Source organism: Peromyscus eremicus, chromosome 11 (genome assembly GCF_949786415.1).
Source record: "Peromyscus eremicus chromosome 11, PerEre_H2_v1, whole genome shotgun sequence".
NCBI lineage: Eukaryota > Metazoa > Chordata > Mammalia > Rodentia > Cricetidae > Peromyscus > Peromyscus eremicus.
In genome coordinates this window covers 55,738,660-55,754,357 of record NC_081427.1, presented here as the reverse complement: position 1 = coordinate 55,754,357, position 15,698 = coordinate 55,738,660, and the positions used below count along the sequence as shown (strand labels likewise).

General features: G+C 39.3%; 1 protein-coding gene across 2 annotated transcripts in view; it reads left to right on the top strand.

The window, feature by feature from the left end:
• The window catches only part of Cert1 (ceramide transporter 1), a 105,986-nt gene that overhangs the window by 60,435 nt on the left and 29,853 nt on the right, over positions 1-15,698 (top strand). For both annotated transcript variants that reach the window (XM_059276284.1, XM_059276283.1), the window contains exons 4-6: positions 1,417-1,524; positions 2,643-2,781; positions 8,764-8,847. In XM_059276284.1, coding sequence (XP_059132267.1) covers positions 1,417-1,524; positions 2,643-2,781; positions 8,764-8,847 — 331 coding nt within the window. The remainder of the gene's footprint in view (positions 1-1,416; positions 1,525-2,642; positions 2,782-8,763; positions 8,848-15,698) is intronic.

Genomic DNA, 15,698 nt, shown 5'->3' with positions numbered 1-15,698 from the left:
TTCCTCCATTCAAACAAAGTACAGCTATTAAATATAAACACTTGTTTAAAACCATAATAGGTGCAATGTGATGTTCCAGCAATGATATGGTACAGATGCCTGGATTTTTCAACAAAGGCATTTGATTTACTATAATTTATTTTATTAATAGATTTATTTATTCTGTTTTATTGGGTATAAGTGTTTTATCTACATATAAGTATGTGCACCACATGCATGCCTGGTGCCCGCATGTGAAGAAGGTATTGGATCCCCCAAGCCTTAAGTTACAGAGTGTTATGAAGCCACCATGTGGATGCTGAGAATCAACCTGAGTCCTCTGCAAAAGCAACAAGTGATTTTAACCACTGAGCCAACTCTCCAGACATGATTCACTGTAGTTGGATCCAAAATCTTTGGTTTCAGGGACTTGGAAAATTTTCAGATAGCTGACTTCTTTGACGATATTACTAGTAGTGCATTTGGTTGAGAATAGAATATAAAATGGATATTCTGAAAGGTATCCAGCTCATTAAAGTGGAGGAAAATGTATAATGACAGTGTTGGGACTGTACACAAACACCCAGGAGGTCGTATTTACCCTCCATGACATATGGACCAGCAAAGTTGAACTATAAAGGTTACTTAAAAAATGAACATTTACAATCGGCTTTCAAAAAGATCAAAGTCAAGTAGCAATTTTTAAATATAAGCTATTATAATTCAATGCTAAACCTATAATTATAATGTAATAAGAGTGGTTGAAAATACAGAGATGGGGCTGGAGAGATGGCTCAGCAGATAAGAGCACTTACTGTACTTCTAGAGGACCTGAGGTCTATTTCCAGCACACTTGAGAGGCAGCACACAACCACCATTCCAGGAAATTGGAAGCCTCTGGCCATCGTGGGTACCTGAGCTCATGTGCACATACCCAAACAGACACACAAGAGCATGCACACACACAGACACACACATACTTAAAAATAACACAAAACTTTTTAAAAAAGAAAATAGATACAGACTGGGATAATAGGAACAGTTTCACTGGTGCCGTCTATTTAAGTTGTATTAGGGTAAATGAGTGGCCTTTAAAGAACAAAAGTATATCAGTACTATTTCTCAATCAGCTCCACGGCGTTTTCGTCTTCCTCATTGAAGCCTTTCCCCAGTTTCTGCTGACCACTATTCTCTTTCCTTATGAATTTGACTGTTAGAGCCTATTATTAAATAACTTGTTAGCCTGCTAGTATAACATGTAGCATTCTAAATTAAAATGTCAATGGAGAATTGAAAGGTATTGTTTGCATCAGTAGATTGGCTATTTCTTATGTAAATCCAAATTGGTAATTACTGTTATAATAACCTTACTAATTTTGCATCCCCTTAAATATTTCTATTTTTTTTTTTTCATGTAGACTTTACTTTCTTTTTCAGACTGAATCAGGATATGGATCTGAGTCCAGTTTGCGTAGACATGGCTCAATGGTGTCCCTGGTGTCTGGAGCAAGTGGCTATTCTGCTACATCCACGTCTTCATTCAAGGTTTGTGATTATGATGCTTTGAGGCAGTGTCATGTAAGTTTAGTATTAGATAAATAACTTAGGTTACGTGTGTGTGTGTGTGTGTGTGTGTGTGTGTGTGTGTGTGTGTGTATGTGAGAGAGAGAGAGAGAGAGAGAGAGAGAGAGAGAGAGAGAGAGAGAGAGAGAGAAGAGAGAGAGAGAGAGAGAGAGAGAGAGAATATGGGCATATGGAACTCAGAACAGTTAGTAGGATTGGCTCTGTTCTTTCACCACGTGGATCCCAGGAGGTAAAGTCCAGGTGTCGGGCTTGGCAGTAGGTGCCTTTATCCTCTGAGTCATCTGACCAGCCCTTGATAGGTTCTTAAAAGAACTTTTCCACAATGTAATTTACTTGAAGTTGTTATAAGTTCTTAAGGGATGAAATCATGGCACATACAAATATAAAATGAACACTTGAGATTTTATTATCTTCATTCATTAATGAGGTAAGGTATAATTTTACAGATTGGTTCAAAGGAGAATCTGGAGAATATTAAAATGATTTACTGATGAAAAACTGGCCAGCATCTGCAGATTAATAGTCAATGCCTTGGGGAATGTGGCTCAATGGTAGAGCTCTTGGCTAACCTGCAAAATTCCTGGGGTTAATCACCAGCACTGCAAAAACAATCAATGTTTCTGCACAAGTCAAAGTCCATTTGTGTCTCTTGAGACAAAAATCACACAACACTATTGGATTTTCTATTAAAAGACTTGTAAAATAATTCATATGCAATGAAAAGGAAAAACTTGTGCAGTCTGATATCATCTTCCCCTCGGGGTCCCCTACAACACTCATCAATACTACTAAACTACATCCAGTAATAATGCATTTGCCCATTTCAAAGTCTGTGTCTCTTCACGGTGTTTTATAGGAAAATGTTGTTATGTTAGCAGATTATCAGGCAGAATTGCTTTCCTATTATCCGTACGTTTGTCAGTGTCTCTTCAAGACTGTTCCTAGGAATATCACTTTGAAATTCACCGCTCATTCCCTCAATGATAGGATGCCAGCCTAAAAGGTGACTAAATATCATAGGGCCAACAGTGTGCATTTGTTTTACTTGACTCACACACCCCCTGCTTTGTGTTTTACAGAAAGGACACAGTTTACGTGAGAAACTTGCTGAAATGGAAACCTTTAGAGACATCTTATGTAGACAAGTCGATACTCTCCAGAAGTACTTTGATGTCTGCGCTGATGCTGTCTCCAAGGATGAACTTCAAAGGGATAAAGGTTAATTAAACTATTACCACTATTTTTACTTGGAGAATGAATGGCTTTAAAGCCTCTAGTTTTTTTGTTGTTTGTTTGTTTGTTGGTTTGTTTGTTTTTGTGAAGACAGGGTTTCTCTGTATAGCCTTGACTGTCCTGGAACTAACTCTGTAGACCAGGCTGGCCTCAAACTCACAGAGATCCTCCTGCCTCTGCTTCCCATGTGCTGGGATTCCAGGCGTGTGTGGCACCACCCAGTTCAATTAGCTTTTAATTTGAGGCTTAAAGTTGCTTCCCCTTTGTTAGTGCTGAAGATATTGTTGATGTCAACACATGTTTAGTTCTCTTTATTTGCTCTGAAGGTGAACATGACCTCCCCAGCAATATTAGCACCTAGCCCTGAGTTCACCCCTAGTAGAAGAGCATTGCTGGTCATGACTGAATTTCTTGGCCTTATGAAATGTGTTGGACTTCAAATTCTTTTGGTCTTCATTGTTTTTTGTTTGTTTCCTTTCGCTGCCTTTTGTACTAAATTTTTTTATAATTTTTTTTTCTCCTTTATTCATGTTTTTGCTCTAACTCTGTGATTTGATGGCCACTTTAGGGTTCATGCATATGTAACTTACCACAATTCTACCTTCAAAATAATACCATCATAGCACTTCATGTGTAGTAGCCAAAGCTTCCGGAAGTGTATTTCTAGTCTGCCCCACTACTGAGGCAAGACTTTTCTGAATTTCCTAATTAGTCCCCTGTAAACTATGAGGCTTTCCATTCTGCACTGTGGGAACAAGTAACTTTTCTTACCTTCCTACATAAGGTCGGGGTACTGCTCCCTGGATTCTCTCCGAAAGGTTTTTCCCTGCTATTAATAGTCTCTCATGTGCAGGTACTCTTGTTACTCTGCTGAGGCCTCAAAAGAAACACCTGCTGTTTTCTGGCGGTGTCTGTGTAGTCCTCTCCTTGTTTCTCATCTTCTTGGGAAAGAAAACCTTTGTGTTGTCTTAGCTGCACCTCACCTCAGCAGTCTGCTAGGTTTCCTGTCTTGAATGCACAGGGGCTGGAACAATCATAAAGCTTACAGCATTTGTTTCTTACCCTTGGGGTATCTATCACTCCTTTATTGTTATCTAAGAACAGGTGTCCATTGTCTCATAAACTCTGTCCACTTTTTAGGATTTATGGTAAAGAATAAATTCAGTTCATTATTCATCTTCACTAGGAGCAGAAATCTTGTCCATTAGCTATAGCTCCAGCCCATCTTTACATTTTAAATAGCTCAGCGAAGGACCCTGTCCCAAAAGATACTACAGAGAGTGATTGAGGAAGATATGGCATGGACCCCCGGCCTCCTCGAGCACACGGGCTAAGTAGTATTTGCCTAGCATGAATGAGATCTTAGGTTCAATCCCTATGGAAAAAGATGGGGTGGGGGAAGATAATAATAACTTCAAGACTATTTAATTTAGGCAAAATTAAATACTTTTGGAAGAATACGGCTTTTTGTTCCTGGGAAGGATGAATAACGGGGACTAAATTTATCTTCTACCACAAATCTTTAAAAGTGGACAAAATCTGTAAGACAATGGACACTGTTTATCAGTAGAAGACAGCACACACATAGGTGCATGCACATAGACTGTATCACAGACCCTGAAAAGTACTTTCAAATGCCTAAAAGATCTTATTCAGGAGATAAGAGGTCACTGCTAGCAAGAGCAACTGTTGTTTCCATTGGGTGTGTGTGTGTGTGTGTGTGTAATTAGGCTTTAAAAAAAGGTTGAAAATCCCTTTTTGGTGCTAGTAAGCGATTAGGTAGAGAATACTAAATTTTTAAGAACCATTGGAATTTAATCTAAAATCAGTTTCCCATCAGAAATTTGTGTAGCTGGGGAGTTTCCCTCCAGCTCCCGCCAAGCCCTGGCAGTCTCTTAGCCCACTTATAAAATAAACACACAGACTCTTATATTATTTAAACTGTTTGGCCTAATGACTCAGGCTTCTAGCTATCTAGTTCTTACATCTTAAATAAACCCATTTCTATAAATCTATACCTTGCCACATGGCTCGTGGCTTACCAGTATTTTACATGTTGGTACTCATGGTGGTGGCTGGCAGTGTCTCCCTCTCTCAGCCTTCCTGTTCCCAGAATTCTCTTCTCTGCTTGTCCCGCCTATACTTCCTGCCTGGCTACTGGCCAATCAGCATTTTATTTATACAGAGCGATATCCACAGCAAATTTGAAAAGTTACTATTTAAGCAAGAGTACATGAGACTGAGATTAAACTTTTTAAAAAATTACTTGCAGATAATTGTAATGTTAATTAGAATGGTAAAAGACTGAAGATAGAAAAAACCCTGATGTAAGTCATTCTAGTAATCGGAGAGTCCGTGAATGAGCCTGTGGGTCAAGCATGAAGAATAGAGAGAAACTCATTTCAAGAGAACGTCATCATGATTAGTTATTATATTATTTATAGTATTTATCATGAAGTCTTTTAGGTATTTGATATTATCTGTTATAATTTTATAATAGACTTACCATGTATATATGTGTTAACTATTCCAAAAGCTATCAAAGTTCAAAGTACCGAAGACTGAATGGCTTAAATAAGTTTCATTTTCTCAGAGTTGTGAAAGCAAAGTGTTGGCAGTGTTGACTACTCCCAAGAGTGATGAGTTAAAGTCCCGTTCAAGGACTGTTGCTGGCACATAAGCGCTGTCTTCTTGCTCTCTCATCATCTCTGCACATGGGTGTTTCCAGAGAGCCTCTGATGACCTCATATTTACTTAATTGCCCCAAACAGTCACCTTGTGAGGTACTGGCAACAGACTTCAACAATGAAATGGTAATAGTTGGAGAAAATATTTAATTCACTGGTATCTAAGAAATATTTGAGTACTGAAAAGGTTGTTCAATGATTATTTGAATCATATAGGTGATCTTAAGAAAAAAGAAACAATTCATCATACTGCCATGAACCCAATATATCAGAAACAAATGGACACATTCTATCTTTCCACAATGTCATCATTCAAATTCAGAAGCCACATTACTTCCAATTCATCTGATTTCATTGAGAGCTGCCTGTCACCACTATAGAAGTGGTGGGACCTGGAAGAATGAAGCTGATAAATGAGACAGACTAAAGTCTCGTGTAATAGCCAACTTTATTCAGAGCCTCAGACAATTTATACTCTGGGAGTTAAAGGTCACCTGAGTAATGTTCTCATGAGTTCAAGCTGTAGACAATCACAAGGACAGGCCACATGTGGCAAATACATCAGTTTTTCTATTGAGGCATATATAAAGGATAGTTAAACATTTAATTGAATAACAACAGCAGCAATAATGAGTAATCTGAAGTCAACTCACTTCTATCTACTACACCTGGGAGGAGCACGAAAACACATTCTAAAACCAATTCTGTGATTTGAAGAAACTGAAGTCCCATGACTTTTGTCTTGTTGTCTTGGAGTTTTCTCACAGGCACTCAGAATTCTCCTCACACAACTCCTTTCATGGTCCATGCTCCAACACTGGCCATTGGCAATCACAAGCTTTATTCCAATCTTAATTGCTAATATTTTCTCAGATCACAGACCCAACATATATGTCTGTATGTGTGTCTGTGTATATATTTATGCATGTAGGTTATAGAATAGCTACAGAAAGCATAGAATGCCTCTGAATTCAAAGGTGACTTACTAAAGGTAAAGGCAGAGACCTGTTATGAATGCAAAGAAAGTCACTGAAGTAGATCCAATACTAAGGAACCCAGTTGGAGAACTACTGAAAGCCCTCAGAGCTAAGCTATAAGGCTGAGCTGTAGAATTGCAATATTTGTACAGCTGCAAGATTGAGTTAAAGGACCAGTTCCAGGGTTTTGGTCTGGACAAAGGCAAAGACTTTGAGTGGGTTGCTATCCTTTATTGGAGGAACTGTGCTGAACAGAAGCCTCTGAGACACTTGGGAATTCTCTGCCTGTTGGTCCTTTAAGCCATGTATCAGGGTCAGATAATGTTCAGTTGGGTCATCGTTATCATCATCATAGTATTAGCTTTTTTTTTTTTTTTTATGGCTTCCAGATGAAGTTGTGGCACCTTTCATTGGCCTAGTGTGCTTGTGTGTTATGTTCATGGGCCTGTTTTTTCTGTGTGTACCATCTGATCCCAGTCTGCTTTTGATATATTTGTAGGTAGTACCTTTTTACTTGTAATTATAAGTTTTTACTCATTTATTTCTCATTGTTGTGTGGGACAGATGGTGATATCTACAGACATAGTTGAGATGTAGAATTATTCTGCATTTGCACTCAAAATGGAGCAAAATGCTGCTTTGCAAAATACAGTCATCCAGAGCAGGGTATTGCCTGAAAATCACTGTGATATACAGTCTGGAGTAACTTAAAAGGCTACATCCTACAATACCCTGTGCCCTTGTTCTACTGAATCAGAGCATTGGGAAGGAGAGAGGGAGAATATAAAATTATATTCTTTGTTTCTCAGATGAGTCTAGATAATTTTTCTAATAGAAATAGAGGGTAGCTTATTGTAAACAAGCCTTCTGAAGGCTATAGGGAAAGGCCAGCAAAAAGGGAAAATATAGAGACCATTTGAATTTTCCAAGAAAAACCATCCTTCAAATCATGAGACTAGATAACATCTAGAACAAATGTAACAAAATATCTGTTGTAGGAAGTGTTAGGTAGGGGAGTAGCTAATAAACTGTTAATTTTCCATTGATAGGATTTTTTTTTAATGTAGGGAGATGTCAAAAGACCCTGGCCAATGAAGTAATGCACTTAAAACAAAAGGTACTTGAAGGTCATCATTGTAACATTTGCCAGAGAACTAATTTAAGAGTAGTCACATTGTGACGTCAGTAGCTAGGATAAATGACTGTTCTGTGAGAACAAAGATGCAAGGTAAATTAATGTAAAGAGATAGTACCAGATTTCCTTTATTTGGTAACATACATACTTGTGTAAAACAAATGTAAAACCTAAACTTTAGGATTTTTTTCTCATTGGAGAAATTAAAAGGGATATCCAAGCACACATACACATTGGAATAAATGAAAATTGACATCACATCTAGAAGTATTATTTTCCCTGTATATACAGAAATAGATTGGAGAATTCTCAGAGGATAGAGAAGTTATCTCTCACTTTACAGCTGTCAGTTTTTCTAGCCTCTTCAATTTTTTTTTTTTATTTTTTATTTTTTTGGTTATCTCTGTATAAAAGTAGGTAGGTATATGGGTATGCACGTACCATAGTGCCTGTGTTGAGGTCAGAGAACAGCTTGAGGGAGTTGGTTATCGACTTACATTCTTAGGATTGAACTGTGTTTGTCAAGCCTGATGGCAAGTGCTTTTACCTTGCCAGACCGTTCTCGGATTATTAAAGAGTCATAAGATGACCCTAGTGAAGGTAGAAGAGATAGGAATACTGCCTTAGTTAGAATTTCTATTGCTGTGAAGGGAAACCATGACCGTGACAACTCTTATAAAGAAAACATTTAATGGGGTGGCTTACAGTTCAGAGGTTCAGTCCATTATCACCATGTTGGGACATGGCAGCATGCAGGCAGACATGGTGCTGGAGAAGTAGCTGAGAGTCGTACATCGTGCAGGCAACAGGAAGTGGTCTGAGACACTGGGCAGTATCTTGAACATATATGAGACCTCAGAGTCTGCATCCACAGTGACACCCTTCCTCCAACAAGACCACATCTGCTCTACAAGGCCATACCTCCTAATAGTGTCACTTCCTTTGGGGGCCATTTTCTTTCAAACCACAAAGACTAAAGGGTATAAAGTATAACTCAATAACCATCTATTCCACAGATGACAATATACTTAATATCATTTCACAACATAGTTATTAAGCTTATCTTGATAATCAGTGAAAACACAAAAGATGAGTAAGAGCTTATGTTCAGTTGAACATAAGAATAAGCCAGTTTTCATTGTAATATCCCTAAATGTTTTTTATTTAGTGGTAGAAGATGATGAAGATGACTTCCCTACAACTCGTTCTGATGGAGACTTCTTGCACAATACCAATGGTAATAAGGAAAAATGTAAGTAATACCTTTTCTCCTGCGATTGGATGGAATGTATTTTGTGAGATTATAGAGTAGCTGTATGTCAAAGAAAAATTCCTGAGTAATTTTTAAAAACAATGGAACTCTTCGAATCCAAAGTTAAAATATCTTTGAAGAAAAGCCATGTAAGTAAAATACATCTTGATATCATGTAATAATGGCTTGATATCTAACAAAGGCCCATTCTGAATTCCAAATATTAACCTCACTTCATTAGTATTGCTAGTTAGTTGGTAGTATTAAGTATTTATTTTTTCTAAATGAATATAAAGTAAATTCTATCAGTAGCATATTTTCCAGTTGTTTTTTAAGCTGTTTTATGCATGAAAGTAATTTTCTGTTTTATAGGTTATACTAGACTATCCCATTATTAATGCTAAAGTTTATTACTTCTCTCTTCCCATCTTTCCCTTCTTTCTTTCTCAGTTTTTATTTCATTGTAGCTCCTTCCTTATAACATACTGCCCCTTCCTTGTGAAAAGGTCCAATTTAATGTTACAACTTACTACAAAAGTTGCCCTTGTAATTTAAAGCTAGAATATTGAAGCCTGTCAAGTCATTCAGCGTCTCTATAATATTGAAGAATTTTTTGAAAAGTTTCTTTGGCTTATATTTTAATGTCATAGTGAATAATATGCTGTAATACAAAAGATGCCTTATTTGAATGTTGAAAAATCATTAAAAGAAGTTTTAAAACTATGAGCCTAATCATTCATCCCACATATGTTCAGCTATGTCACATGCTTTCCCAAAAAAGGTTATTTTCTTTAGATACTGAAGTGGAAATTCCTTGATTTGAGAATACTGTATTAACAAATACAGCCAAAGATAATTGTATTGTGCTATCAAGAAAGTAATTAATAGAGCTGGCAAAATGGCTCCTTAGTTAGGGTTTTTATTGCTGCCATGAAACATCAAGACCAAAACACAAGTTGGGAAGGAAAGGGCTTATTTTGCTTAATACCTCCACTGTTCATCATTGAATGAAGTCAAGAAAGGAACTCAAATGGAGCAGAAACCTGGTGGCAGGAGCTGATGGAAAAGTCAAGGAGAGGTGGTGCTTACTGGCTTGCTCAAGCTACTTGCTTTCTTTCTTTCTATTTTTTTTCCATTGGTGTTTTTGCCTTCTTGTATGTCTGTGTGAGGGTATTAAATCCTCTGGAACTGGAGTTGCAGACAGTTGTGAGCTGCCATGTGGATGCTGGGTTGAACCTGGGTCCCTAGAAGAGCAGTCAGTGCTCTTAACTACTCAGCCATCCCTCCAGCATCCAGCCTGCTTTTTTGTAGAACCCAGGACCACCAGCACCCATGGATGGCACCTACAATGGGTTGAGCCCCATTTATCGCTAATTAGGAAAATGTCTTACAGGTCTGCCTGTGGAGGCATTAATTTCTTGATTGAAGTTCCTGCCTCTCAGATGACTTTAGCTTGTGTCATAAAAATATTCAGCAAGGCTCCCTCAGTAAAGTCCTTTACTGCATAAGCATCAGAATCTGTTTGATCCTCAGCACCCATCTAAAAGAGCAAGGCACAACAATTTGTACCTGTAATTCCAGCACTGGGGAGGCAGACAGAAAAGGTTCTCTGTGGCATGTTGTTTACTCAGTTCAGCCAAATCAGTGAGCTCTAGGATCAATGAGAGACCTTGTCTTAAAAAAATAAAGTAGAAGCCGGGCGTTGGTGGCACACGCCTTTAATCCCAGCACTCGGGAGGCAGAGCCAGGCGGATCTCTGTGAGTTCGAGGCCAGCCTGAGCTACCAAGTGAGTTCCAGGAAAGGTGCAAACCTACACAGAGAAACCCTGTCTCGAAAAACCAAAAAAATAAAAAATAAAAAAAAATAAAAATAAAAAATAAAGTAGAAAGCGACTAAGACAGCCAACATTGAACTCTGGCCTATACAGGCACTCATACATGTATATCTGCACACATTACACACACAAACATATATAATATATAATATATATACACACACATACACACACACACACACACACACACACACACAAATTAAATAGAATTATATGTAGTGATTATTGAGCTCTGACTGTGTCACTGTCCAGGAACTCTAATACTAAGCTATTTGCTTGGTAAGTTTACATACTAAAAGATGCAACCTCTTTCTCGTATCCTGTTCCCAAACACCATCTAGCAGACATAACTTCTTGACATAAATCAGAAGACAGCTCTTAGAGAACTGAATAGCTATAGAGAAAACACCTGTAAGGAGAGCTGTGCGGATACCACTGTCAGAAAGCTGACTCCACCAGGTCACCCTTCAAATCCACTAGCTGAAAGCCTTGCTAGCTCCTTTAGTGTCTAACCCATAAGTGTGAAGATCACCTATACATTTATAGATATAGATCAGGTCTCTATACATTTTAAGAAAGGCTCCTACCTAAAAGACAGTGACTAGCACACACTAACTAGATAAAGAAACTAAGACAAAGTAGGAAGTTACAATTAATGTCTTCAAAACAAAACAGACGTCAGGAGTCATAAGCCTACCCTGCACCGATTGGGGACAGGTAAGGCCCCATCTCTGGACTGGGCACACCAGTTCCCTAGCCCCTAGGCACCAGGGGTACATTTTGTGTCCTTACCCCCAAGCAACTGGAGTCCCAGGGACCGGCCAGCTGCCTCTTCCCCGACCCCTCACCAAGAAAACAGCCCCCTGTGACACCAGTGACCACTAGAGTCATAAGCCTACCCTGCACCGATTGGGGACAGGTAAGGCCCCATCTCTGGACTGGGCAGACCAGGTCCCTAGCCCCTGGGCCCCAGGGGCACATTGTGTGCCCCTCCCCTAAGCCATTGGAGCCCTAAGGACCCGCAAGCTGCTTCTTCCCCTGCTCTATCGCCAAGAAAACAGGTCACACCCTACACCAATTAGTAATAGCTGCTCCCTGAGACAGAGCCCACTGATGCCCATTGGACTGAAATTTGCTCCCTGAGACACAGAATCCACCAGCACCGATTGAACCAAGAGTCCAGATTAGACCAAAAGCTCCCATTAGACCAAAAACATCAATCGGACCAAAAGAGGCTCCCTCAGACACAGACACCACTTGCATGGAGTGGAAGAAGAGATGGGTAGACGCCAATGCAAAAATACAGTCAACAACATAAAAAACTAATATGGCGTCATCAGAACCTAGTGGTGCAACATCAGCAAGACCTGAACATCCCAAAGCAGAAGAAGCAAAAGAAATCAACCTTAAAAATGACTTTAAGAAGATGAGAGAGGCCTTTAAAGAGGAAATGAAAATTTCCCTTAAAGAATTAGAAGAAAAGACAAACAAAAAACTGGAAGAAATCAATAAATCCCTTAAAGAAAGCCAAGAAAAGGCAATTAAACAGGTGAATGAAACAGTCCAAGATTTGAAAACTGAAATAGAGGCAATAAAGAAGACACAAACTGTGGGAATACTGGAAATGGGAAATCTGAGTAAATGAACAGGACCTACAGATGCAAGCATAACCAACAGAATGCAAGAGATGGAGAGAGAATCTCTGGCGTTGAAGATACAGTAGATGAAATAGATTCATCAGTCAAAGAAAACACTAAAGCCAATAAAGTCATAACACAAAACGTCCAGGAAATTTGGGACACCATGAAAAGATCAAATCTAAAAATAATAGGGATAGAAGAAGGAGAAGAGTATGAACTCAAAGGCACAGAAAATATATTCAACAAAGTCATAGAAGAAAACTTTCCCAACCTAAAGAAGGAAATGCCTATGAAGATACAGAAGCTTACAGAAGACCAAATAGACTGGATTCCCCAAAAAAAGTCCCCTTGCCACATAATAATCAAACCACTAAACATATAGAATAAAGAAAAAATATTGAGAGCTGCAAAGGAAAAAGGCCACCAAGTAACATACAAAGGCAGACCCATCAGAATAACACCTGACTTCTCAATGGAGACTCTGAAAGCCAGAAGGTCCTGGACACTAAGAGACTATGGATGCCAACCCAGACTATTATATCCAACAAAACTCTCAATCGCCATATCGGAGTAAACAAAATATTCCATGATAAAACCAGATTTAAACAATATCTATCCACAAATTCATCTCTACAAAAAGCACTGGAAGGAAAAATCTAACCTAAGGAAGTTAGATGCACCCATGAAAACACAGGCAATAGATAATCCCACACCAACAAATACCAAAGAAGAGAAACACACAACAGTACCAACAAAAAAATAACAGGAATTAACAATCACTGGTCATTAATATCCATTAATATCAATGGTCTCAATTTGCCTATAAAAAGACACAAGCTGACAGAATGGATACGAAAACAGGATCCATCCTTCTGCTACATACAAGAAACACACCTCAACTTCAAAGACAGACACTACATGAGAGTAAAAGGCTGGGAAAAGAACTCAAGAAACTAGACATCAAAATGCTGAACAATCCAATTAAAAAATGGGCTACAGAGCTAAACAGAATTCTCAACAGAAGAATCTCAAATGGTTGAAAGACATTTAAGGAATTGCTCAACATCCTTAGTCATCAGGGAAATGCAAATCAAAATGACACTGAGATACCATCTTATACCTGTCAGAATGGCCAAGATCAAAAGCACTGAAGACAGCTTATGTTGGAGAGGATGTGGAGCAAGGGGAACTCTACTACACTGTTGGTGGGAATGCAAACTTGTACAGCCACTTTGGAAATCAGTATGGCCGTTTCTCAGAAAATTGGGAATCAGTCTTCCTCAAGACCCAGCTCAATACCACTCTTGGGCATATATCCAAAGGATGCTCAATCCTACCACAAGCACACATGCTCAATTATGTTCATAGCAGCATTATTCTTAATAGCCAGAACCTGAAAACAACCTCGATGCCCCTCAACTGAAGAATGGATAAAGAAAATGTGGCACATGTACACAATGGAGTATTCCTCAGCAGAGAAAAACAATAACATCATGAAATTTGCAGGCAAATGGGTAGAACTAGAAAATATCATCCTGAGTGAGGTAACCCAGACTCAGAAGGACAGACATGGTATGTACTCACTCATAAGTGGATACTAAATGTAAAGCAAAGGATAACCAAACTGCAACCCACAGCTCCAGGGAGGCTAGCTAGTAAGGAGGACCCTAGGAAGGATGCATGGATCGCCCAGTGAAGGAGAAATAGATGAGATCTATATGAGCAAACTGGGGGTGAGGGGAGGTAATAGAAGGCAAGAGATGGGGCATGAGAACATAGGGGAACAGGAAGTTTGAGCTGGAACAGGAACAGAGTGAGAGAGTAAGAAAAGATATTCTATGATTAATGAAGACATCATGGGAATAAGGAGAAACAGAGTGCTAGGGAAGTTCCCAGGAACCCACAAGAATAAACCCACCTTAGACTACTGGCAATAGTCGAGACAGTACCTGAACTGGCCTACTCTGATGATCAGATGGCTGAATACCCTAACTGTCATCATAGAACCCTCATCCAGTGACTGATGGAAGTAGATGCAGAGATCCACGGCTGGGTGACAGGCCGAGCTCCAGGAATTCAATCAGTGAGAGAGGGGGATTCTATGAGCAAGGGACATCGAGATCATGATCGGAAAATGTTCGGAGATGGTCAGCCAAGCTAGTGGAAACGCATGAACTGTGAACCAATAGCTGTGGAGCTCCCATGCTACTGGACTAGGCCCTCTGGATAGGCGAGACAGTCATTTAGCTTGAACTGTCTGGGGAGCCCCCCAGGCAGTGGGATCGGGATCCATCCCTGGTACATGAGTGGGCTTTTTGGAGCCCAGTGCCTATGGTGGGATACCTTTCACAGCCTTGATACAGGGAAGAGGGCCTTAGGCCTGCCTCAACTGAATGTACCAGGCTCTGCTGACTCCCTATGGGAGACCTTGCCTTAAAGGAGGTGGGTTAGGGGGTATGACTGGGGGGCAGGAGGAGGGAGGAGAGGGGGATCTCTGGTTGGTATGTAAAATGAATAGAAAATTTATTTTTAAAAAAAATTTTAAAAAAGAAAGAAAACAGAAGTTATCCAAATTTGAGTCTGTTTGCGGATCCTATTACATCTACCAACAGGAATTTTAGTGTGATCTGTACAAAGAAAATTTTAAGGTTTGGGAGTATAGCTCAGGGGCAGAGCACTTGTCTACTATGCACAAGGCCCTGGATTTAAGCTCCCCGTTGCAAACAGAAACATTTTTTAAGGAAAATTATAACAAATCCATTAAGAACTATTAGAACTATAAATGACTGAGCAAGTTTGCAAGGTATAAGACGAGTACATAAAATATCAGTTATATTTGTACATGCTATGAACAATCTGAAAATTGTATGTGTGTGTGTGTGCGCGCGTGTGCGTGTGTACATTTACATGAGCAGACTCCCCTAAAGGCCAGAAGTGGGCATTGGATCCCATGGATCTAGATTTATAGGCAATTGTGAATATTAAGAGGTGAGTGAACTCTGAGCCTCTGGAAGGACAGGAAGTTCTCTTAACTGCTGAACCATCTTTCTAGCTCTATTATTTTTTTGAGACAAGGTCTTACTATATAGCCCTGTCTTACTATTTAGCCTTGGCTGGCCTGGAACTCACTATGTAGAACAGACTGAACCAAACTCAGAGTAATAATACACCTTCTTCTGCTTCCTGAGTACTGGGATTAAAGGTGTGTGTGTGTACCTCCACACCCAGCATGCCTCTTGCTTTTGTTTGAGAGACACAGCATTTAGCTTTGTAGCCCAAACTGGCCTTGAACTCGATGATACTGCCATTTTAACCCCTGAATGCTAGAATTATAGGCATGAGACACTATGCCCAGCACATGGATAAATCTTGAAAA